This window comes from Oncorhynchus masou, chromosome 4 (assembly GCF_036934945.1).
Source record: "Oncorhynchus masou masou isolate Uvic2021 chromosome 4, UVic_Omas_1.1, whole genome shotgun sequence".
NCBI classification, from domain to species: domain Eukaryota; kingdom Metazoa; phylum Chordata; class Actinopteri; order Salmoniformes; family Salmonidae; genus Oncorhynchus; species Oncorhynchus masou.
Genome location: NC_088215.1, coordinates 2,755,111 through 2,781,523, shown reverse-complemented (window position 1 = coordinate 2,781,523; position 26,413 = coordinate 2,755,111). Strand labels below are relative to the sequence as shown.

Sequence of the window (26,413 nt, the reverse complement as noted above, 5' to 3'; positions counted from 1 at the left end):
ACAATGGAGTAGCTTCCCCTGCTTTCATCAACAATAGAGTAGCTTCCCCTGCTTTCATCAACAATAGAGTAGCTTCCCCTGCATTCATCAACAATGGAGTAGCTTCCCCTGCATTAATCAACAATGGAGTAGCTTTCCCTGCATTCATCAACAATGGAGTAGCTTTCCCTGCATTCATCAACAATGGAGTAGCTTTCCCTGCATTCATCAACAATGGATTAATTTCCCCTGCATTCATCAACAATGGAGTAGCTTCCCCTGCATTCATCAACAATGGAGTATAGACCTAGTTCATTATATACATCTACATGATGTATTGTTACACCAACAACAAAAAGGGAATTTATATTATTTTATACTAATTGCTCAGAGAAAGAGATATAGTTTAACATGTATTTCTCAAAAGGAAGCACCCACGCCTTAGGAGGATAACAACACTGAAATGTTTTATGAGATGAGAGAACACATTTGGTGGGACCATTCCTCCAAACATAATCTCTCCAGGTCCTTGATTTCTTTTGTCTGTTCTTATGGACTGTCCTGTTCAATTCAAACCACAGGTTTTCAAGTCTGAAGACTGAGATGGCTGTTGAAAATGTTGATTTTGTGCCCAATTAACCGTTTCTTCGTGGATGTTGATGTGTCTTGCTGGAAGATCCGCTTATGGCCAAGTTTCAGCCTCCTAGCAAAGAGGTAACCAGGTTTCTGGGCTGAAATATCCTGGTAGTGGGTAAAGTTTATTTATTTTATACAGTACTTTTTGCTCATCTTTATCAAGGGTATCAATAACTAGGTGCTCATTGTGATATCGAGTTATTTGACTGAATCAGAAATACAGATGTGGAGAAGATGTAGAGTTTGTTTTAAATTATCATAAAACATCTGACTTAATCAACCAACACTTGTTGCTCTTTGTACGTGTTGATATAATATTCATATTCAATGGAGAGAAAAACTCGTTTCCCGACACTGCTTTATAATATTATAATTCAATGATGGAAGAAAAAAGTTGTCCCTCAACTGCGTTTCCTCCCTCCAGACAGCAGATGGCGATATGTGTCTTTCAGGCGATGTTTTGTAGTGTGACGTATAATCTAGTGGACGGAACGCTTCTTCAACAACTGCAGCCACCTCGGTAGCTCGCTAGCCAACAAAGTCGGAACATTCAAGTTCTTTAGACAATTACGTGGTTTATTTGCCACTTTGATTTAAACATACTTATGTGGAAACAACTAGCTACCCCATTGAATTGCATATATACGTTGTAAATCAACTAGCTGGCTGGTTAAGTTAGCACTAGTCTAGTCGCTAATGCTAACTAGATTTTATCTCCGACCATGAGTTCACTAAGCTACTCTCCTGATAAAGAAGAGGTCTGCTGGACGGAGAAAGAAGCTCTCGTCAAAGAGGAGGAAGAAGTAGAGGCTGTTACAATACAAAAACAAGTAGAGGGTGAGGCTGTTACCGTGAAAGAAGAAGAGAAAGACGTTTCAGTGAAAGAAGAGGAAGACGCGTTCAGAGTGAAAGAGGAGGATGTTACAGTAAAGGAAGAGGAGGATGCCGTTTTTGGAGTGGAGGAGGTTACTGTCACAGTGAAAGAAGATGTTTTTTTAATGAAGGATGAAGAGGGGGAGATTACTGTCACATTAGAGGAGGACGAAGAAGAGAAGACTGGAGATCTGATTAACACCAGTAAATACAGTGAGTTCTATCTTATAAAACAGGGTTGTTGATCTCGTGTGATTTTTAAAAGGGCATTCTACACTTGTACTATATGAATTGTTCATGACGTCCTCCAGTGATTTTTACTTTGAACTTTTCCTGTTGAAAAGTGATATATAAATACATTAAAGTATAAACACACTAAAGGGAAACATATTACTTTGAAAATGGTGTTTAATAGACAACTGCAAACGTCAAGTAGTAGAGTATTCGAGGAGTTGGTTTGATAGGAAGTGGTGATGTCATGGACAGGAGGTGAAAGGAGACTGGAGTGACAGTTTAAAGCTACAACAAGAAAGCATTGGCAGATTCCAATGGATATTGATGTTCAAATGCTACAGCGATTATGAAGGTGAACAACTTGAAGTCAAAAGGTCAATCCAGAGGTATAAATCCACAATAAAACTATATTAAATGTTATTAAATGGTTGAAAACTGTATCTTAAAACGGCATCTTCTATACAGGCACCCATCATCTGTTCAATGTAGACTTAAACTGACCCCGTCTTCCCATATTCCAAATAATGAAACGCACCTACAATTGGCCACTAGGGGTCATGACAAATAGAGGGATATTCTGTATACAAATAAACAACTTCCATACAAAGCTGTACACAGTCAGCATTTCTATATTAATTCTATATATTATAAATAATTATAACATTCTATTCAGTATCAAAAATATCTACAAATACTATTTCTTTCTGATACCAAAATGAGACGGAAACATTTAGAAATATAACTAATGACTGTGATGTCCAGATTATATCTGTTAGAAACATTTAGAAATATAACTAATGTCTAACATATATAGTCTGGACATCAGACAGTCATTAGTTATATTTCTAACAGATATAATCTGGACATCAGACAGTCATTAGTTATATTTTTGAGGTTGAGAGACAAAAGCACTGGTTGATCATTCTATTGTAATAGTTTCTAGCCAATCGCACTGGTTGTTCATTCAATAGTTTCTGGCCAATCGCACTGGTTGTTCATTCTATAGTTTCCAGTCAAGCAGAAAATGTTGCTGTCTCAGAATGTCAACATTGTTGCTGTAGTGGATTCAAACAATGTCCCAATATTCTAATTAGCCACTTGGATATGTTCTGTAGGAATTGATAATGCTACAAAGAGCGGGGTCCACCAACAAAACGTAAAATATATTGGAAAGCATTTAATCCATTTTCGCATTTCTAGGGGTGATTTTTCGTGAAAGTGAACCTGAACCACGGTGATAATTATCCTTTAAGGTTCAATGTGCAGAAATCTCTCCACCATTTGATAAAAAAGGTGACATTTTGCCTGATTTCAGTATGTCTACACTCCGAACTTGTTTTGTCACAATCATTGTATTATCTAAACCGCTGTGAAATATATTTTCTAAAACCTCAAATATTGTATTTAAAGCAGTTTGAAGCTGGTGTACAAAATCCTAAGGGAAAAGACTAAAATAGACACTTAAGAATGGAAAGCATAGACATAGCACACATAGATCAGATCTGTGACTTCTTAGACTTGCTTTCAATGAGAGTGGCATATCTATAACACAACTTTCTATGTGAAGTTTGTCAGGTCACCCAAAAAGTGACATGTTGCAGCTTTAAGGCCTATAAACAGGTCATTGTATGAATTTAGATCAGTACAGAGCATGTGACCAAGTCTCCAAAAGGCTTTTCAGCCAATCATATTTCATGTCTTTTAGAATGTGCTTCCCGGATCTTGTTTTCCACTCATAGCTGGTGATGTCATTGACATAGCTGTCCCCCAGTATTAGTTATGGGCATGTTAATGAGGCAGTACAGACCCAGTGGAAGAGTCCTGAGTGTTGTTTTGAAGTATTATAAAGATCGGTGCGGGACTGGCAATCTAACAGTACAGACCAATGGAAGAGACGGGCAATGTAACAGTACAGACCCAATGGAAGAGACGGGCAATGTAACAGTACAGACCCAATGGAAGAGACAGGCAATGTAACAGTAAAGACCCAATGGAAGAGACGGGCAATGTAACAGTACAGACCCAATAGAAGAGACGGGCAATGTAACAGTACAGACCCAGTTGAAGAGACGGGCAATGTAACAGTACAGACCCAGTGGAAGAGACGGGCAATGTAACAGTACAGACCCAGTGGAAGAGACGGGCAATGTAACAGTACAGTCCATTGGGTCTGTACTGTTACATTGCCCTTCTCTTCCATTGGGTCTGTAAGAGACGGGCAATGTAACATCCATAAAGGTTTTAGGAAATGTTAAACCTGGAGCTGACATCAGATCATCTTGAAACTTTCTCTGGAAAGTGAACTTTTATCAAGGTTTTATAATTATTTCCTGCTTTTCATTGTCAGTAGGTTTTATATGGTTTATAATTAGTTCCTGCTTTTCATTGTCAGTAGGTTTTATATGGTCTATAATTAGTTCCTGCTTTTCATTGTCAGTAGGTTTTATATGGTCTATAATTAGTTCCTGCTTTTCATTGCCAGTAGGTTTTAAATCAAATCAAATTTATTTATATAGCCCTTCGTACATCAGCTGATATCTCAAAGTGCTGTACAGAAACCCAGCCTAAAACCCCAAATAGCAAGCAATGCAGGTGTAGAAGCACGGTGGTTAGGAAAAACTCCCTAGAAAGGCCAAAACCTAGGAAGAACCAGGCTATGTGGGGTGGCCAGTCCTCTTCTGGCTGTGCCGGGTAGAGATTATAACAGAACATGGCCAAGATGTTCATAAATGACCAGCATGGTCGAATAATAATAAGGCAGAACAGTTGAAACTGGAGCAGCAGCTCGGCCAGGTGGACTGGGGACAGCAAGGAGTCATCATGTCAGGTAGTCCTGGGGCATGGTCCTCGGGCTCAGGTCCTCCGAGAGAGAGAAGGAGAGAATTAGAGAACGCACACTTAGATTCACACAGGACACCGAATTGGACAGGAGAAGTACTCCAGATATAACAAACTGACCCCAGCCCCCTGACACACAAACTACTGCAGCATAAATACTGGAGGCTGAGACAGGAGGGGTCAGGAGACACTGTGGCCCCATCCGAGGACACCCCCGGACAGGGCCAAACAGGAAGGATATAACCCCACCCACTTTGCCAAAGCACAGCCTCCACACCACTAGAGGGATATCTTCAACCACCAACTTACCATCCTGAGACAAAGCTGAGTATAGCCCGCAAAGATCTCCGCCATGGCACAACCCAAGGGGGGCGCCAACCCAGACAGGATGACCACATCAGTGAATCAACCCACTCAGGTGACGCACCCCTTCCAGGGACGGCATGAGAGAGCCCCAGTAAGCCAGTGACTCAGCCCCTGTAATAGGGTTAGAGGCAGAGAATCCCAGTGGAAAGAGGGGAACCGGCCAGGCAGATTATTATATGGTTTATAATTAGTTCCTGCTTTTCATTGTCAGTAGGTTTTATATGGTTTATAATTAGTTCCTTGCTTTTCATTGTCAATATTTTTTTTTCGGCGTAATGATGTCAGTAACATACACAATGGTTGTGGATGTGATGGATATTGATGGATCTTCTCTTCAGAAGCTGTTCCATTCACCACATTCAGTGTGCTTGTTCCTAGATATTTTCTTCCGACTTCAACTGAAGCAATTGTTGATAGCTAGAACACATCATTTTCAAGTTAAGATTCTCTTAAAAAAAACATGCTGAAGTCAGTGGTTGGAATCGCTTCAGGGAACTGAAATAACTGAGATCTGGGGTTTAAAATCAGTTCAGGAAGCTGAAATATATGCTGAAATCTATGGTAGAAAAGTGGATTGGGCGCTATATAATAGTAATAAAATAATAACAGTAATGTCTTATTTGTAATACTTTTCAAATAAGTGGCACAAAAATATATGTATAATAACATCAAATCAATAACAATATTAAATCCTTAAATATCAAGCCAAAAGGTGGCTACTTAGAAGAATCTAGAATCTCAAATCTATTTAGATGTAACACTTTTTTTGGTTAATACATAATTCCATATGGGTTATTTCATAGTGTTGATGTCTTCAATATTACTCTACAATGTAGAAAATAGTCAAATGCGTAGATAAAAACAGCGAGTAGTAGCAGTGTACAAAACAAATGGGGGCGTGGGGGGGTCAATGTAAATAGTCCAGTGGCCATTTGATTAATTGTTCAGCAGCCTTATGGCTTGGGGGTAGAAGCTGTAACGGAGCCTTTTGGTCCTAGACTTGGCGCTCTGGTGCTTGCTGTGCGGTAGCATAGAAAACAGTCTAAAACTTGGATGACAGGAGTCTTTAACGATTTTATGGGTCTTCCTCTGACACCGCCTATTATATAGGTCCTGGATGGCAGGAAGCTTGGCCCCAGTGATGTACTGGGCCGTACACACTACCATCTGTCGCGCCTTAGTCAGATGCCGAGCAGTTACCATACCAGGTGGTGATGTAACCGATCAGGATGCTCTCGATGGTGCAGCTGTAGAACCTTTTGGGAGGGGACTAAGTACACATACCCGAGGGGCCCCTTTGTTGAGGATCAGCGTGGCAGACGTGTTGTTGCCTACCCTTACCACCTGGGGGCGGCCCATCAGAAAGTCCACGATCCAGTTGCAGAGGGAGGTGTTTAGTCCCAGGGTCCTTAGCTTAGTGATGAGCTTTGTGGGCACTGGTGTTTAACGCTGAGCTGTAGTCAATGACCAGCATTCTCACATAGGTGTTCCTTTTGTCCAGGTGGGAAAGGGCAGTGTGGAGTGCAATCTTTGGATCGGTTGGGGCGGTATGCGAATTGGAGTGGGTCTAGGGTATCCGAGATGATTCTGTTGATATGAGCCATGACTTTCAAAGCACTTCATGGCTACCGATGTGAGTGCTATGGAGCGGTAATCCTTTAGACAGGTTACCTTCGCTTCCTCGGGTACAGGGACTATGCTGGTCTGCTTGAAACATGTAGGTATTATAGACCTGGTCAGGGAGTGGTTGAAATGTCAGTGAAAACACTTGCCAGTTGGTTCACGCATGCTTTGAGTACGCGTCCTGGTAATCCATCTGGCCCCGCAACTTTGTGAATGTTGACCTGTTTAAAGGTCTTGCTCACATCGGCTACCGAGAGCGTTATCACACAGTCATCCAGAACAGCTGGTGCTCTCGTGCATGCTTCAGTGTTGCTTGCCTCGAAGCGAGCATAAAAGGTATTTTGCTCGTCTGGTAGGCTGATACCTATATCAGCAGATTGTGTTCCTCTGACAGGTTGTTTTACCGCATTCTTGCGTTCTAACTACCCGCTATTCAAAGTGCTCTGAACAAATTAAGGGAATTGTTCACAAACATTGGCACATCCTAAAATCCGATGATAGTCTTGGTAATGTGTTTTCGGACCTTCCCTTGGTCGTATTCTCGCGGGGCAGAAATCTCAGAGACCAATTGGTACACTCTGATTTACCACCCCAAGATATTCCTGAACAACGTCTATTTGCGCCCCTACTGGATGGAAATTACAAATGTAATGGCTGTGCTCAATGCAATGACACTTATAAATGTAGATCCTTCAAACACCCACAAACAGGGAAATCGATCCCAATAAAAGGTGTTATTACGTGCTCCACTAAGGCAGTTATTTATCTTATAACTTGTCCTTGTGGTAAAAATCATGTAGGTAAAACAAAGCGCAAATTAAAAGTACGTATCTCAGAGCAACGTAGCACCATTAGGTGTAAAACTTGACTTATCCAGTTGCGGCCCACTTCTTGGAGGCAGGCCACTCGATTTCGTCTCTGCGTTATATTGGCATCGAACATGTCACCCTCCCTAGGAGAGGGGGTGACCTTGATAATTTATTGTTAAAACGAGAGGCTGCCTGGATCTTTAATTTAAAGGCCCTTCGGTGTCAACGTAGACTTTGATCTGAAGCCATTCTTGTGATTATTGTGACTTTTGCCATTGTAATTGTTTGTAAACTTGTATAGTCAAATTAATCTATGATCGTATGCTATCCATTTGTTTGTATGCTGTTCTTTGTATGACATTTTAATATTTGATTATTAACCAATGATATTAGGCCACTCCTGGCCATGATTACAGACACCTGTGTCCTTTGACACTATATAAACGAGTCATCCCGCAGTGTTTGTGATTATACCCTGATGAAAACAGCTTGGCTGTCGAAACGTTGGTATTAAATTTTTGCATCTGAGCTCCAAGAGTGTGCGGCTCTCTTTTATTTTCTAGGTTGTTTTACTATATCAGACCACACCAGCACCAGTGTTCCTATATCAGACCACACCGGTGTTCCAATGTCAGACCACACCAATGTTCCAATGTCAGACCACACCAATGTTCCAATGTCAGACCACACCGGTGTTCCAATGTCAGACCACACCAGTGTTCCAATGTCAGACCACACCAGTGTTCCAATGTCAGACCACACCAGCACCAGTGTTCCTATATCAGACCACACCAATGTTCCTATATCAGAACACTCTAGCACCAGTGTTCCTATATCAGAACACACTAGCACCAGTGTCCCTATATCAGAACACACAAGCACCAGTGTCCCTATATCAGAACACACTAGCACCAGTGTTCCTATATCAGAACACACTAGCACCAGTGTTCCTATATCAGAACACACTAGCACCAGTGTTCCTATATCAGAACACACTAGCACCAGTGTTCCTATATCAGAACACACTAGCACCAGTGTTCCTATATCAGAACACACTAGCACCAGTGTTCCTATATCAGAACACACTAGCACCAGTGTTCCTATATCAGAACACACTAGCACCAGTGTTCCTATATCAGAACACACTAGCACCAGTGTTCCTATATCAGAACACACTAGCACCAGTGTTCCTATATCAGAACACACTAGCACCAGTGTTCCTATATCAGAACACACTAGCACCAGTGTTCCTATATCGGAACACACTAGCACCAGTGTTCCTATATCAGAACACACTAGCACCAGTGTTCCTATATCAGAACACACCAGCACCAGTGTTTCTTATTGCCTCAGTTTGCTGCTTCGGCTTGTTGTTATTTCATTTTCTTTTCTTCTTGTACCATCAGCCATGGTCATAGGAGCCTATATTCATTCATACCTATATTCATTCATATTAATGAACCCCCTCTGTTGCAATCCAAATGTTAGGCTATAAACATGGGGTAATAATGTCTAGACGATTCTTTCTAGTGAACATTAGTTTATGAATTGCCTGGCAGGGCTGTGGTACAGTGGAGATTAGTTGATTAATTGCCTGGCTGGGCTGTGGGACAGTGGAGATTAGTTGATGAATTGCCTGGCTGGGCTGTGGGACAGTGGAGATTAGTTGATGAATTGCCTGGCTGGGCTGTGGGACAGTGGATGTGTAGGAGTGATTCAAATAGAACTGTTAACAGTCATTACCCCGGTAGTATTGTGAATAACTAACGGCTATAACCAATCAGCATCCAGGATCCAAATGTTGTGTTATAATGAAATATCTAGACCTCAATAGGAAGACTGTTTTGTCATATGGAGGTTTTAGTCAGGTGTCTGCTTAACTAAATACTTTGTTTGTCTTTGGCAGGAGAGAGACCAGACTCTCCCTCTGACAGACGGAAGAGTCCTTCAGGGGAAACAGACCCAGAGACTCCCAAAGCAGTGAGACAACATCACTGCTCCCTGTGTGGAAGGAGTTTTACCAAGTTAGGGAACCTAAAAGAGCATGAGAGAAAACACACAGGAGAAAAGCCTTTCCAATGCTCCCAGTGTGGAAAGAGATTTTCACGAACTCATGAACTAATATTACATGAAAGGACACACACAGGGGAAAAACCACACAATTGCTCCCAGTGTGGAAAGAGTTTTACGCAGTTAGGGAACCTAAAAAAACATAAGAGAATACACACTGGAGAGAAGCCTTACCCCTGTTCCCATTGTGGAAAGAATTTTAGGTTGTCAGAACACTTAAAATCACATGAGAGGACACACACAGGGGAAAAAACACACAATTGCGTCCAGTGTGGAAAGAGTTTTTCCCATCTAGGGAACCTAAAAAAACATAAGAGAATACACACTGGAGAGAAGCCTTACCCCTGTTCCCATTGTGGAAAGAATTTTAGGTTATTACAAAACTTAAAGTCACATGAGAGGACACACACAGGGGAAAAACCACACAATTGCGTCCAGTGTGGAATGAGTTTTTCCCATTTAGGGAACCTGAACAAACATAAGAAAATACACTCTGGAGAGAAACCTTACCCCTGTTCTTATTGTGGAAAGAATTTTACATTGTCAGAAAGCTTAAAATCACATGAGAGGACACACACAGGGGAAAAACCACACAATTGCTCCCAGTGTGGAAAGAGTTTTTCCCACTCAGCGACCCTGAATCAACATAAGAGAATACATTCTCGAGATTGTTCCCAATGTGGAAAGAATTTTGCATTGTCAGATAACCTGAAAAAGCATGAGAGGACACACACAGGAGATAAGCCTTACCCATGCTCCCGGTGTGGAAAGAGATTTTCAAGATCACCGGACCTAAAGAAGCATGAAAGGACACACACAGGAGAAAATCCTTACCACTGCTCCCAGTGTGGAAAGAGTTTTACTGACTTAGATAGCCTGAACATACATAAGCTAATACACTCAAAAGAGAAACCGTACCATTGTTCCCAGTGTGGAAAGAGTTTTACTAAGCTCGGGAACCTGAAAAGGCACGTGAATAAACACACAGGGGAGGATAACCTTACAGTTTGGAAAGAGTTTTAGTTAGGGAACCCAATTGTGGAAAGACATTTTCCCAGACAGAGGACCTGAAATCACATGACAGAATAGACAGGCTGTGTTCTGATGAGTCACTGTGTTCTGACTGATGTTTGACCGTTGTTTTATGTCACATTAAATCATATTGTTTATATTAAATTTAACTCAAATATAGGCCTCTACTTTTGTTTTAGTTTTTTCCTCTGGAGACATGATCATGTCTAAAATAAGATTACAATTTTAAAATGTGTTTAATTGAATACAAGTATGAACCCTTATTATTCCACAATGTGCTGATTGTAAAAATGATTTGATTAATGCAACATTATCTGAATAAACTGTATAGAACAATGTTAGCCGCTCGTGGACATTCATTATCTACATCTATGTACTTACAGAAATGAGTTATTCTGAATTGAGGGCTGGAAGGTGGATAACACAACGTATCAGGACAGGTCTTCTGATTGGGTGAATGGATGGCAGGAGAGGTCTTCTGATTGGGTGAATGGATGTCAGGACAGGTCTTCTGAGTGGGTGATTGGATGGCTGGATGGTAGATAACACAACATGTCAGTCAGAACAGCAGGAGAGGGTATTGGGGGGCCTTTCAACCTTTTTATTTAAATTAGTTTGCTTCTTTAGTCTTTTTGGTTTTCAATAGGCTTTGTCTATTACAGCGAACACCTGGTAAAGAGGTGATCATCTCTGATCCACCTCAGTAGTACTGTAGTGTCCACCTATCTGGTAAAGCGGAGGTGGGGTTTGCACATTGTAGTCTATTTCATTTCCACCCACCCGGGGAACCTGGCCATGCAAAACAAACTAGCCCAATATTTCTGCCTCATGGACATAGCAGGTTAGGAGGCTGAGGTTAGGGTTAGGAAAAGGGTTAGCTAAATTGCTCTCCTAACCTGCTACGAAATGTCACTTCCGGTCGTAACTGTACTCCATCCAGTCACAACCGAGAATCATGAATTGACTTCCTGAAACTATTCAACCACTGTCGTTCGTCTGTGAGCAAGCTGATCAACCAATAGTTTGAGTTGCCTGATCCTGTGGTATTCTGTTCACTAGGAGAGTCAGTATGTACAGTGGGGAGAACAAGTATTTGATACACTGCCGATTTTGCAGGTTTATCATAGGTATACTTCAACTGTGAGAGACCGAATCTAAAACAAAAATCCAGAAAATCACATTGTATGATTTTTAAGTAATTAATTTGAATTTTATTGTATGACAGGTATTTGATACATTAGAAAAGCAGATCTTATTATTTGGTACAGAAACATTTGTTTGCAATCACAGAGATCATATATTTCCTGTAGTTCTTGACCAGGTTTGCACACACTGCATCAGGGATTTTGGCCCACTCCTCCATACAGACCTTCTCCAGATCCTTCAGGTTTCGGGGCTGTCACTGGGCAATACGGACTTTCAGCTCCCTCCAAATATTTTCTATTGGGTTCAGGTCTGGAGACTGGCTAGGCCACTCCAGGACCTTGAGATGCTTCTTACGGAGCCACTTCTTAGTTGCCCTGACTGTGTGTTTCGGGTCGTTGTCATGCTGGAAGACCCAGCCACGACCCATCTTCAATGCTCTTACTGAGGGAAGGAGGTTGTTGGTCAAGATCTCACGATACATGGCCCCATCCATCCTCCCCTCAATACGGTGCAGTCGTCCTGTCCCCTTTGCAGAAAAGCATCCCCAAAGAATGATGTTTCCACCTCCATGCTTCACGGTTGGGATGGTGTTCTTGGGGTTGTACTCATCCTTCTTCTTCCTCCAAACACGGCGAGTGGAGTTTAGACCGAAAAGCTCTATTTTTGTCTCATCAGACCACATGACCTTCTCCCATTCCTCCTCTGGATCATCCAGATGGTCATTGGCAAACTTCAGACGGTCCTGGGCATGCGCTGGCTTGAGCAGGGGGACCTTGCGTGCTCTGCAGGATTTTAATCCATGACGGCGTAGTGTGTTACTAATGGTTTTCTTTGAGACTGTGGTCCCATCTCTCTTCAGGTCATTGACCAGGTCCTGCTGTGTAGTTCTGGGCTGATCCCTCCCCTTCCTCATGATCATTGATGCCTCACGAGGTGAAATCTTACATGGAGCCCCAGACCGAGGGTGATTGACCGTCATCTTGAACTTCTCCCATTTTCTAATAATTGCAGTTGTTGCCTTCTCACCAAGCTGCTTGCCTATTGTCCTGTAGCCCATCCCAGCCTTGTGCAGGTCTACAATTTTATCCCTGATGTGCTTACGCAGCTCCCTGGTCTTGGCCATTGTGGAGAGGTTGGAGTCTGTGTGATTGAGTGTGTGGACAGGTGTCTTTTATATAGGTAACGAGTTCAAACAGGTGCAGTTAATACAGGTAATTAGTGGAGAACAGGAGAGCTTCTTAAATAAAAACTAACAGGTCTGTGAGAGTCAGAATTCTTACTGGTTGGTAGGTGATCAAGTACACTGCTCAAAAAAATAAAGGGAACACTAAAATAACACATCCTAGATATGAATGAATGAAATATTCTTATTAAATACTTTTTTCTTTACATAGTTAAATGTGCTGACAACAAAATCACACAATGTATCAATGGAAATCAAATTTATCAACCCATGGAGGTCTGGATTTGGAGTCACACTCAAAATTAAAGTGGAAAACCACACGACAGGCTGATCCAATGAGTGTGTGTGTGTGGCTTCCACGTGCCTGTATGACCTCCCTACAACACCTGGGCATGCTCCTGATGAGGTGGCGGATGGTCTCCTGAGGGATCTCCTCCCTTGACCTGGACTAAAGCATCCGCCAACTCCTGGACAGTCTGTGGTGCAACGTGGCGTTGGTGGAAGGAGCAAGACATGATGTCCCAGATGTGCTCAATTGGATTCAGGTCTGGGTAACGGGCGGGCCAGTCCATAGCATCAATGCCTTCCTCTTGCAGGAACTGCTGACACACACCAGCCACATGAGGTCTAGCATTGTCTTGTATTAGGAGGAACCCAGGGCCAACCGCACCAGCATATGGTCTCACAAGGGGTCTGAGGATCTCATCTCGATACCTAATGGCAGTCAGGCTACCTCTGGCGAGCACATGGAGGGCTGTGCGGCCCCCCAAAGAAATGCCACCCCGCACCATGACTGACCCACCACCAAACCGGTCATGCTGGAGGATGTTGCAGGCAGCAGAACGTTCTCCACGGCGTCTCCCGACTCTGTCACGTCTGTCACGTGCTCAGTGTGAACCTGCTCTCATCTGTGAAGAACACAGGGTGCCAGTGGCAAATTTGCCAAACTTGGTGTTATCTGGCAAATGCCAAACGTCCTGCAAGGTGTTGGGCTGTAAGCGCAACCCCCACCTGTGGACATCGGGCCCTCATACCACCCTCATGGAGTCTGTTTCTGACCGTTTGAGCAGACCCATGCACATTTGTGGCCTGCTGGAGGTCATTTTGCAGGGCTCTGGCAGTGCTCCTCCTTGCACAAAGGCGGATGTAGCGGTCCTGCTGTTGGGTTGTTGCCCTCCTCCACGTCTCCTGATGTACTGGCCTGTCTCCTGGTAATGCCTCCATGCTCTGGACACTACGCTGACAGACACAGCAAACCTTCTTGCCACAGCTTGCATTGATATGCCATCCTGGATGAGCTGCACTACCTGAGCCACTTGTGTGGGTTGTAGACTCCGTCTCATGCTCCCACTAGAGTGAAAGCACCACCAGCATTCAAAAGTGACCAAAACATCAGCCAGGAAGCATAGGAAATGAGCAGTGGTCTGTGGACACCGCCTGCAGAACCAGTCCTTTATTGGGGGTGTCTTTGCCTATTGCCTAAAATTTCCACCTGTGTTCTAGTCCATTTGCACAACAGCATGTGAAATTTATTGTCAATCAGTGTTGCTTCCAAAGTGAACAGTTTGATTTCACAGAAGTGTGATTGACTTGGAGTTACATTGTGTTGTTTAAGTGTTCAAATTGATTTATATAGCCCTTTGTACATCAGCTGATATCTCAAAGTGCTGTACAGAAACCCAGCCTAAAACCCCAAACAGCAAGCAATGCAGGTGTAGAAGCATGGTGGCTAGGAAAAACTCCCAAGAAAGGCCAAAACCTAGGAAGAAACCTAGAGATGAACCAGGCTATGCGGGGTGGCCAGTCCTCTTCTGGCTGTGCCGGGTGGAGATTATAACAGAACATGGCCAAGATGTTCAAATGTTCATAAATGACCAGCATGGTCAAATAATAAGGCAGAACAGTTGAAACTGGAGCAGCAGCACTGTTAGGTGGACTGGGGACAGCAAGGAGTCATCATGTCAGGTAGTCCTGGGGCTCAGGGCCGAGAGAGAGAGAGAACTTAGATTCACACAGGACACCGAATAGGACAGGAGAAGTACTCCAGATATAACAAACTGACCCTAGCCCCCTGACACATTAAACTACTGCAGCATAAATCCTGGAGGCTGAGACAGGAGGGGTCAGGAGACACTGTGGCCCCATCCGAGGACACCCCCGGACAGGGCCAAACAGGAAGGATATAACCCCACCCACTTTGCCAAAGCACAGCACCCACACCACTAGAGGGATATCTTCAACCACCTACTTACCATCCTGAGACAAGGCTGAGTATAGCCCACAAAGATCTCCGCCATGGCACAACCCAAGGGGGGGCGCCAACCCAGACAGGATGACCACATCAGTGAATCAACCCACTCAGGTGACTCACCCCTTCCAGGGACGGCATGAGAGAGCCCCAGTAAGCCAGTGACTCAGCCCCTGTAATAGGGTTAGAGGCAGAGAATCCCAGTGGAAAGAAGGGAACCGGCCAGGCAGAGACAGCAAGGGCGGTTTGTTGCTCCAGAGCCTTTCCGTTCACCTTCCCACTCCTGGGCCAGACTACACTCAATCATATGACCCACTGAAGAGATGAGTCTTCAGTAAAGACTTAAAGGTTGAGACCGAGTTTGCGTCTCTGACATGGGTAGGCAGACCGTTCCATAAAAATGGAGCTCTATAGGAGAAAGCCCTGCCTCCAGCTGTTTGCTTAGAAATTCTAGGGCCTGCGTCTTGTGACCGTAGCGTACGTGTAGGTATGTACGGCAGGACCAAATCAGAGAGATAGGTAGGAGCAAGCCCATGTAATGCTTTGTAGGTTAGCAGTAAAACCTTGAAATCAGCCCTTGCTTTGACAGGAAGCTAGTGTAGGGAGGCTAGCACTGGAGTAATATGATAATTTTTTTTGGTTCTAGTCAGGATTCTAGCAGCCGTATTTAGCACTAACTGAAGTTTATTTAGTGCTTTATCCGGGTAGCCGGAATTTAGAGCATTGCAGTAGTCTAACCTAGAAGTGACAAAAGCATGGATAAATTTTTCTGCATCATTTTTGGACAGAAAGTTTCTGATTTTTGCAATGTTACGTAGATGGAAAAAAGCTGTCCTTGAAATGGTCTTGGTATGTTCTTCAAAAGAGAGATCAGGGTCCAGAGTAACGCCGAGGTCCTTCACAGTTTTATTTGAGACGACTGTACAACCATTAAGATTAGTTGTCAGATTCAACAGAAGATCTCTTTGTTTCTTGGGACCTAGAACAAGCATCTCTGTTTTGTCCGAGTTTAAAAGTAGAAAGTTTGCAGCCATCCACTTCCTTATGTCTGAAACACATGCTTCTAGCGAGGGCAATTTTGAGGCTTCACCATGTTTCATTGAAATGTACAACTGTGTGTCATCCGCATAGCAGTGAAAGTTAACATTATGTTTTCGAATAACATCCCCAATAGGTAAAATATATAGTGAAAACAATAGTGGTCCTAAAACGGAACCTTGAGGAACACCGAGATTTACAGTTGATTTGTCAGAGGACAAACCATTCAGAGACAACAACTGATATCTTTCCGACAGATAAGATCTAAACCAGGCCAGAACTTGTCCGTGTAGACCAATTTGGGTTTCCAATCTCTCCAAAAGAATGTGGTGATTGATGGTATCAAAAGCAACACTAAGGTCTAGGAGCACGAGGACAGATGCAGAGCCTCGGTCCGATGCCATTAAAATGTAATTTACCACCTTCACAAGTGCCGTCTCAGTGCTATGATGGGGTCTAAAACCAGATTGAAGCATTTTGTATACATTGTCTGTCTTCAGGAAGGCAGTGAGTTGCTGCGCAACAGCCTTTTCTAAAAAATTTGAGAGGAATGGAAGATTCGATATAGGCCGATTAGTTTTTTATATTTTCTGGGTCAAGGTTTGGCTTTTTCAAGAGAGGCTTTATTGCTGCCACTTTTAGTGAGTTTGGTACACATCCGGTGGATAGAGAGCCATTTATTATGTTCAACATTGGAGGGCCAAGCACAGGAAGCAGCTCTTTCAGTAGTTTAGTTGGAATAGGGTCCAGTATGCAGCTTGAAGGTTTAGAGGCCATGATTATTTTCATCATTGTGTCAAGAGATATAGTACTAAAACACTTGAGCGTCTCTCTTGATCCTAGGTCCTGGCAGAGTTGTGCAGACTCAGGACAACTGAGCTTTGAAGGAATACGCAGATTTAAAGAGGAGTCCGTAATTTGCTTTCTAATAATCATAATTTTTTCCTCAAAGAAGTTCATGAATTTATCACTGCTAAAGTGAAAGTCATCCTCTCTTGGGGAATGCTGCTTTTTAGTTAGCTTTGCGACAGTATCAAAAAGGAATTTCGGATTAAGATAGAAAAATTAAGATAGAAAAATAGGATGATCGAGCAGCAGTAAGGGCTCTTCGGTACTGCACGGTACAGTCTTTCCAAGCTAGTCGGAAGATTTCCAGTTTGGTGTGGCGCCATTTCCGCTCCAATTTTCTGGAAGCTTGCTTCAGAGCTCGGGTATTTTCTGTGTACCAGGGAGCTAGTTTCTTATGAGAAATGTTTTTAGTTTTTAGGGGTGCAACTGCATCTAGGGTATTGCGCAAGGTTAAATTGAGTTCCTCAGTTCGGTGGTTAACTGATTTTTGTCCTCTGGTGTCCTTGGGTAGACAGAGGGAATCTGGAAGGACATCAAGGAATCTTTGTGTTGTCTGTGAATTTATAGCACGACTTTTGATGTTCCTTGGTTTGGGTCTGAGCAAATTATTTGTTGCAATTGCAAAGGTAATAAAATGGTGGTCCGATAGTCCAGGATTATGAGGAAAAACATTAAGATCCACAACATTTATTCCATGGGACAAAACTAGGTCCAGAGTATGACTGTGACAGTGAGTGGGTCCAGAGACATGTTGGACAAAACCCACTGAGTCGATAATGGCTCCGAAAACCTTTTGGAGTGGGTCTGTGGACTTTTCCATGTGAATATTAAAGTCACCAAAGATTAGAATATTATCTGCTATGACTGCAAGGTCCGATAGGAATTCGGGGAACTCAGTGAGGAACGCTGTATATGGCCCAGGTGGCCTGTAAACAGTAGCTATGAAAAGTGATTGAGTTGGCTGCATAGATTTCATGACTTGAAGCTCAAAAGACGAAAACATATTTTTTTTGTAAATTGAAATTTGCTATCGTAAATGTTAGCAACACCTCCGCCTTTGCGGGATGCGCGGGGGATATGGTCACTAGTGTAGCCAGGAGGTGAGGCCTCATTTAACACAGTAAATTCATCAGGCTTAAGCCATGTTTCAGTCAGGCCAATCACATCAAGATTATGATCAGTGATTAGTTCATTGACTATAATTGCCTTTGAAGTAAGGGATCTAACATTAAGTAGCCCTATTTTGAGATGTGAGGTATCATGATGTCTTTCAATAATGACAGGAATGGAGGTGGTCTTTATCCTAGTGAGATTGCTAAGGCGAACACCCCCATGTTTAGTTTTGCCCAACCTAGGTCGAGGCACAGACACGGTGTTCCCTTTATTTTCTTGAGTAGTGTACTCACAGTGGGACAAACAAGTATTTAGTCAGCCACCAATTGTGCAAGTTTTCCCACTTAAAAAGATGAGAGAGGCCTGTAATTTTCATAATAGGTAAACTTCAACTATGACAGACAAAATGAGAAAAAAAATCCAGAAAATCACATTGTAGGATTTTTAATTAATTAATTTGCAAATTATGGTGGAAAATAAGTATTTGGTCACCTACAAACAAGCAAGATTTCTGGCTCTCACAGACCTGTAACTTCTTCTTTAAGAGGTCGGAGTCTGATGATATACCAGGGACAATGCATGCAGTTAGGTTTGTATGCAGTCTGATGATATACCAGGGACTGGGGATGCAGTTAGGTTTGTATGCAGTCTGATGATATACCAGGGCCTGGGGATGCACAGTTGGGTTTGTTTTTCTCTAACTAATCTACAGTTTGCTCCCAGCAGCATTCATAGAACATAGATCACTGTTAAACTAGGCTGCAGAGTGTTTCTAGTTTGACAGATAATTCAACCAGTATTTGAACAGTGGGTTTCTCTAAATTAATGAATATGAAACTGCCTTAAATACAGATGTGAAGGACAGTATGTTTTAAATTCTCACTCAAAATGTCACTGCTCTATTTGAACGTCTCAATATAAGATTATTATTTAATGAAAGCAATAATTTGGTCTGCGAATGAAAAATATAAAAGCGTATCTTAACTGTGTTTCCCCTCCAGTCAGCAGATGGCGATGTGCGTCTTTCAGGCGACGCTGCCAGCGTGACGTATAACCTAGTGGACGGGTATTTAGTGGATTGGACGGATCAACAATAAGGAGTCAGACGCCATTTTTATTTATACCTTTATTTAACTAGGCAAGTTGGTTAAGAACAAATTCTTATTTTCAATGACGACCCAGGAACAAGTGGGTTAACTACCCTGTTCAGGGTCAGAACAACATATTTTTACCTTGTCAGCTCCGGGATTCAATCCACCAACCTTTCGGGTTACTAGTCCAATGCTCTAACCACTAGGCTAAAACATGTAGACTGTTTCTGTGCATATTTGCCTTTGTGTTTTCAATATACTTCTGACATCTACTTAATTGCCCCCATTTTAAATGTTATAGGTACATTGTTAGTCAACTAGCTGGCTTGATAAGTTAGCCTAGCACTAAACTAGTCGCTCATGCTAATTAGCTAGCTAAGCTACTCTCCTCCTGCTGAAGAAGAAGAGGTCTGGATGGAGAAAGAGGGTCTGTGGCTGAACATTGTCGTGGAAGAGGAGAAGGATGTCTCAGTAAAACAAGAAGTAGAGGGTGGGTGTTACAGCGAAAGAAGAGGAAGACGCGTTCAGAGTGAAAGAGGAGGAGGATGTTACAGTAAAATAAGAGGAAGAGAAAAAGGAGGATGCAGTTTTTGAAGTGAATGAGGAGAAAGAGGGAGAGAGAACTGTTATATTGACAGAGGAGTCAGGAGATCTGATTACCGCCAGTAAGTACTGTCTTAAAAACGGGCACTAACTCTCCAAAGTTTTTGAACGAATGTGTGGTTTTAAAGCAGCATGCTACTGAAATTCTACACTTGAAAATGTTCTGTACTACTACAGGAGTTTGTTATAATATAATATTAAAGCTACATTTTAAAATGGGTAATTAAATCCCTGAATGCTGATTGGGTGACAGCTGTGGTATATCAGGCCGTATACCATGGGTATGACAGAACATGTATTTTTACTGTTCTAATTACGTTGGTAACCAGTTTATAGTTGCAATAAGCCACCTCGGGTTTGTGATATATGGCCAATATACCACGGCTAAGGGCTGTATCCAGGAACTCTGCGTTGCATCGTACAAAGGACAGTCTTTAACCATGCTATATTGGCCATATACCACACGGGTCTTATTGCTTAACTGTGACGTGTATACCATCAGAGTCCCCCCCCCACCACAAAATCACAACTTAATTGTCTCGCCAAATGGCAAACAAGTTATAAATGAAACATTTGACGTGTGTCTATTGTAGACCTTGCATGGAGTGTGTAAATACGCAAAAAGCAGATTTCAGATGTTGGAGAAATACAGAAAATAACAAGCATTATTGACATGAAATGGACTCGTGTTATGGAGAGACTAAACGTATTAGCAAAAGGACAAGCGCTTTGTGGGGACTGAACATATTAGCAAAAGGACAAGCGCTTTGGGGAGACGGACCATGTTAGCAAAAGGACAAGCGTTTTGGGGAGACGAAACATATTAGCATATTAGCAAAAGTTTGTAAGTCTACATAAAACATGGCCAAAATAGCCGTTTCAAGGAAAGGCTGAACTAAAGAATTATAATTTAGAAAATATAGTAATTATTACTTTAGAGATGAAGTGAGCCACCAACAAAACGTTAACAATGGATCAAATGCAGCCTATAACATTGACTGAAATAGAAATATATATTATAATAGAGCTCTGCTCAGCCTTATATATGACATTATCTATTATTATAGACCTCTGCTCAGCCTAAAACATGACATTATATATTATTATAGAGCTCTGCTCAGCCTAAACATCACCTATAAACATGACAATCACACCGTCACCAAGTTTATGTTTAATAATGTATTGTTTTGAAGAATGACCTCGGGTTATTGAGGTATCTAGTCTGGATTAAACCTCATAGGAAAACAGTTCTATTATGTGGAGATTTCATTCAGGTCTCTCTTTAGTATTAAACAAATTACTCTGTCTTTGGCAGGAGAGAGACCAGACTCTAACTCTGACAGCAGAAAGAGTCCTTCAGAGGAACCAGACACGGAGATGCCCAAACCAGCGAGACGACACCACTGCTCCTACTGTGGAAATGGTTTTACCCGATTACTACACCTGAAAGCACACGAGAGAATACATACAGGAGAAAAGCCCTTCCACTGTTCCCAGTGTGAAAAGAGTTTTAGGTGGTTAACGAGTCTGAAAAAGCATGAGAGGGGACACACACAAGAAAAGCTCTACCAATGCTCCTTGTGTGGAAAGAGTTTTACCAAGTTAGGGGGTCTGACAAGGCATGAGAGGACACACACAGGAGGGGATAAGACCTACCACTGCTCCCAGTGTGGCAAGAGATTTAACCGGTTAAGGCATCTGAATAAACATGAAAGAATACATACACAGGAGGAGAAGACATACCACTGCTCTCATTGTGGAAAGACATTTTCGCAGTCAGAGGACCTGGAATCACATGAGAGAATAGAGAGACTGTGTTCTGACTTGTGTTTTTGACTGATAATTAGTGTTTTTGTTTGTCACATTAAATCATATTGTTTAAATTAAATCAGACATGAAAATCTGACCAAAACAACAGGCCTGTTTCTGTTGTTTATTCATCTTGATCTAAAATCACATTAAATATTTTAACATGTGTATTTCGTTTTCATTATGAACTTTGATTGGTTGTATACAAGTATAAATCCTCTGATGTAGTTCATAATATTATTTGGATATTGCTAAATGTAAATTATTATATAAGGAAGTAAGTAGCCTTGGCTTGTAGCTGTTTCTGTAATGTGAGGCAGCTTGATGTACAAGTACTTCCCATGGACAAGACTCTAGTCTATGAAGTTATTACATAGATTAATTGAATTTTGCTATTCATCACTCCAACATTGGATTTGATATATGATTTGGATATTGCTAAATTACTTTGATTGGATACAGCTGCAGCCAAATATATTGGCACCCTTACACTTAGAAATAATTTCCCTATTTCTTCTCAAATCAGTTGAAATTGATGGTGGTCTGGTACCACTACTATACTGTGATGGTCTCCACACCTTGTTATTATACCTGCTCCACTACTAATACCACTACTATACTGTGATGGTCTCCACACCTTGTTATTGTACTAGTACCACTACTATACTATGATGGTCTCCACACTTTGTTATTGTACTAGTACCACTACTATACTATGATGGTCTCCACACCTTGTTATTGTACTAGTACCACTACTATACTATGATGGTCTCCACCTTGTTATTGTACTAGTACCACTACTATACTATGATGGTCTCCACACTTTGATATTGTACTAGCTCCACTACTATACTATGATGGTCTCCACACCTTATTTTGCTAGCTCCACTAATTTACTATGATGGTCTCCACACATTGTTATTATACCTGCTCCACTACTAATACCACTACTATACTGTGATGGTCTCCACACCTTGTTATTGTACTAGTACCACTACTATACTATGATGGTCTCCACACTTTGTTATTGTACTAGTACCACTACTATACTATGATGGTCTCCACACCTTGTTATTGTACTAGTACCACTACTATACTATGATGGTCTCCACACTTTGATATTGTACTAGCTCCACTACTATACTATGATGGTCTCCACACCTTATTTTGCTAGCTCCACTACTTTACTATGATGGTCTCCACACCTTGTTATTGTACTAGCGCCACTACTATACTATGGTGGTCTTCACACCTTGTTATGATACTAGCTCCACTACTAGTGCCACTACTATACTATGATGGTCTCCACACCTTGTTTTTGTACTAGTACCACTACTATACTATGATGGTCTCCACACCTCATTGTACTAGTACCACTACTAGCTCCACTACTATACTATGATGGTCTTCACACCTTGTTATTGTACTAGCTCCACTACTAGTACCGCTACTATACTGTGATGGTCTCCACACCTTGTTATTGTACTAGCTCCACTACTATACTATGATGGTCTCCACATCTTGTCATCAAATGTATCTTTATAAAGCCCTTTTTACATCAGCCGATGTCACAAAGTGATGTACAGAAACTCAGCCAAAAAACCCAAACAGCAATGCAGATATAGATGCAAGGTGGCTCCCCAATTAAGGTTCAACCAGCCGCCTGTAGTTGGGAGGTAGTTCTGTAGTTGTATACAGCCAGACTGGAGGGGTTCATGTAGATTGTTGGTATAGAGGTAATTCTGTAGTATCGAGCCAGACTAGAAGGGTTCATGCAGATTTTTCAAGGTTGGTTTGATAGAGGCAGTTAAGGGAATTATTCACAGTGCCTGAATTAAGAAAGTGATTTGTGATTGTATGAGTCCTGTGGGAACAGGGTCCAAGGGGCAGGTAGTTGACCTCATATTATGGACCATTTCAGAGACAGATGTTGGGGTTGTCAATGAGAATGTGGTGAAACTGCAGCTGGGGGCCTCAGTATGAAGCAGAGGTGCAGGTCTGAAACAAGGGGTAGATTGGACAGTGAAGTAAATCCTCTTTATTTTGGATTTGGGGATTTGAAAAATGGTACTTTATTCAATGGAGTGGGTAAAGGAGGAGTTATCGAGTGGTTTTCCTCTAGCTACTCTGCAGTTTTCTGCCAGCAGCTTTCATAGAACGTAGATCACAGTTAAACTATGCTGCAGAGCGTTTATTTGACTGAATGAATATGACATTGCCTTAAATGCAGCGTTAGATGTAAAGTTTAAATTCTCATTCATTACAAATCTTCACTAATCAATCAACACATGCTTTCATTTCGAGGTATCAATATAATATTATTATTTAACGAAATATATTTTAAAAATATTATTTTTTTGTCAGGAAATTAAATAATCATTTCCTTATACTGCGTTACCCACTCCAGTCAGCTGATAACAATGCTGCCAGTGTGACGTATAATCTAGTGGACGGGACACTTCAACAACACCAGCGAGTCAGTCACTTCAGTAGCTTGCTTGGCGACATGGCCTAAACATTCAAGCTTTTTAGACTGTTTCAGTGCACATTTGCCTATGTGTTTTAAACATGCTAATGTTTTATAGCTAGTTGCCCCATTTATTTTCATATTTACGCTGTTCGTCAGGCAGATGTCTTAAATGTACCTAGCGGTCGGCTAATGCTAACTAGCTAGTTAACATCCCCGAACATGAGCTCCCTAAATTTCTCCCCTCCTGTTAAAGAAGAGGGGGTCTGCTGGTCAGAGAAAGAAACTCTATGACTGAACATTGTCGTGAAAGAGGAGAAGGATGTCACAGTAAAAAAACAAGTAGATGGTGAGGCTGTTACAGACAAAGAAGAGAAGAAAGACGTTTCAGTGAAAGAAGAGGAATACGCGTTCAGAGTGAAAGAAGAAGAGGATGTTACTGTAAAAGAAGAGGAAAAGAAAGAAGAGGATGTAGTTTTTGGAGTGAAGGAGGGAGAGAACTGTCACATTGAAGGAAGAACAGGAGTAGGAGACAGGTGATATGATTAAAAACAGGAACATGCTTTATCTATTATTATAGAGCTCTGCTCAGCCTATAAACATTATCATTATGATAAATCTCTGCTCAGCCTATAAACATGACATTATCTATTATTATAGAGCTCTGCTCAGCCTAAAACATGACATTATGTATTATTATAGAGCTCTGCTCAACCTATTAACATGACATTATCTATTATTGTAGAGCTCTGCTCAGCCTATAAACATTATCATTATGATAAATCTCTGCTCAGCCTATAAACATTATCATTATGATAAATCTCTGCTCAGCCTATAAACATGACATTATCTATTATTATAGAGCTCTGCTCAGCCTAAAACATGACATTATGTATTATTATAGAGCTCTGCTCAGCCTAATACATGACATTATGTATTATTATAGAGCTCTGCTCAACCTATTAACATGACATTATCTATTATTGTAGAGCTCTGCTCAGCCTAAAACATGAGTGTGGAAGCAGTTTTAGGTGGTCAGGGAGTCTGAAAAAGCATGAGCGAAAACACAGGTGAAAAGCCTTTCCAACATACTAATACACAGGAGGAGAAGATATACCACTGCTCTCATTGTGAAAAGACATTTTCCCAGTCAGAGGACCTGAAATCACATGAGAGAATAGAGAGACTGTCTTATGACTTATGTTTTTGACTGAGAATTTGGGTTTTTGTTTGGGCTGTCAGGCTTGAGTTCACTTTGTGTAATGTTAGTGCACTATTTTTTTATTGCGATTAATCCATTGTCTGAAAACGTTGAAAATACAATTTCCAATTGTCCACATGGCTGGGAGAACCTATTCAAGTAAGTAAGTAAATAGATTTTGAAAAAAACTTGATGTATTATTAGACAACTAGTTACAGTGCAGACTAACTCAAATGAGCTGCTAAATGAGCTAGCTAGTTGGCTAGCATCTGAACTGGCTACATAGAGAGCACAGCGTGATCAGAGGTGAGAGGTCACAAGGTCAGGTCAACAGGAAGTATTATTCAAGAGATGCTTTACATTGAAATACAGATAGATGCAGTAGTCCCAGAGTTAATGATCCAAGGTCAGTTTTGCATTTCACCTCCTGATTGATGACTAACAATGTTAGAATAAAAAATAAAAATGCAATGCTTAAACATGCTCTCTCTCTCCATCTGTCTCTCATCTGCAGACATGTTTTGATGTAAGAGGATGCCAACCCCCAGTCCCATCATCGCCACCTCACCTGCTTTTAAGATAACCTTTGGGCCGACTAGAGACATTATTATGTAATTGTGATGAACTGAGAGAATATTTATGTCGCACTGTGATTCATTAATCATGTGCTGCCTTCCTTGCTCCTATGTGCTTACCTCTTTCCCTTTCTGTCTTTTACACCTCCCATTTCTTCCTCTGTTTTTAAAATGCACAAAAGATGTGCATTGAAGTCCAGATTGAACTTGTATTTATAACATTTGGATAATGAGCTTTTCAATAAAGCGTTTCACATTCTCTACTGGTTGAAATGAAGTGTAATGTGATGAAATACTCCACATATCCTGTGTTTATCAGATCAATGCAGATGAAGGACATTAGATATTGTGATGAACCGGTTTTACATGATGCATAGGAAGTGTGGTGTAGTGTTTTTGAACATTATATTTCTGTATATATGAATTAACTAGGTAAATCCTGTTTCTAGTCTATTAGTTACAATGCATAACCATTGATGTCCCAGGACCAAGATTGGAAGTGTAAAATTGTAATACATACATGCAGACACAGCATCATTCAAAGACTGGAATTTGATAGTCCTGGTATGGATATGACTGAAAAATAATCTCAAAGACATTCATACCTGAACAGCACCTTTATTTGCCAAG

At 41.5% G+C, this 26,413-nt stretch overlaps 1 protein-coding gene and 1 long non-coding RNA gene across 4 annotated transcripts; both read left to right on the top strand.

Annotated features, from left to right (window-relative positions):
* The first annotated feature begins 1,111 nt into the window (after nucleotides 1–1,111).
* Nucleotides 1,112–21,710, top strand: LOC135521441 (zinc finger protein OZF-like). Of its 3 annotated transcripts, none has more exons than XM_064947302.1 (2): nucleotides 1,112–1,701; nucleotides 21,047–21,710. In XM_064947302.1, the coding sequence occupies exons 1-2, from the start codon at nucleotides 1,338–1,340 to the stop codon at nucleotides 21,565–21,567; spliced, it is 885 nt and encodes a 294-aa protein (XP_064803374.1). In that variant the 5' UTR covers nucleotides 1,112–1,337; the 3' UTR covers nucleotides 21,568–21,710. The 3 variants fall into 3 exon arrangements, with proteins under 3 accessions (XP_064803374.1, XP_064803373.1, XP_064803372.1); XM_064947301.1 differs by lacking the exon at nucleotides 21,047–21,710 and adding an exon at nucleotides 9,265–10,798 and having other exon boundaries at nucleotides 1,112–1,692; XM_064947300.1 differs by lacking the exon at nucleotides 21,047–21,710 and adding an exon at nucleotides 9,265–10,798.
* A 2,287-nt stretch (nucleotides 21,711–23,997) lies between these two features.
* LOC135521621 (uncharacterized) lies at nucleotides 23,998–26,042 on the top strand. Its single transcript, XR_010452595.1, has 2 exons — nucleotides 23,998–24,543; nucleotides 25,723–26,042. It is a non-coding gene; the product is annotated as an uncharacterized LOC135521621 (long non-coding RNA).
* The last annotated feature ends 371 nt before the right edge of the window (nucleotides 26,043–26,413 follow it).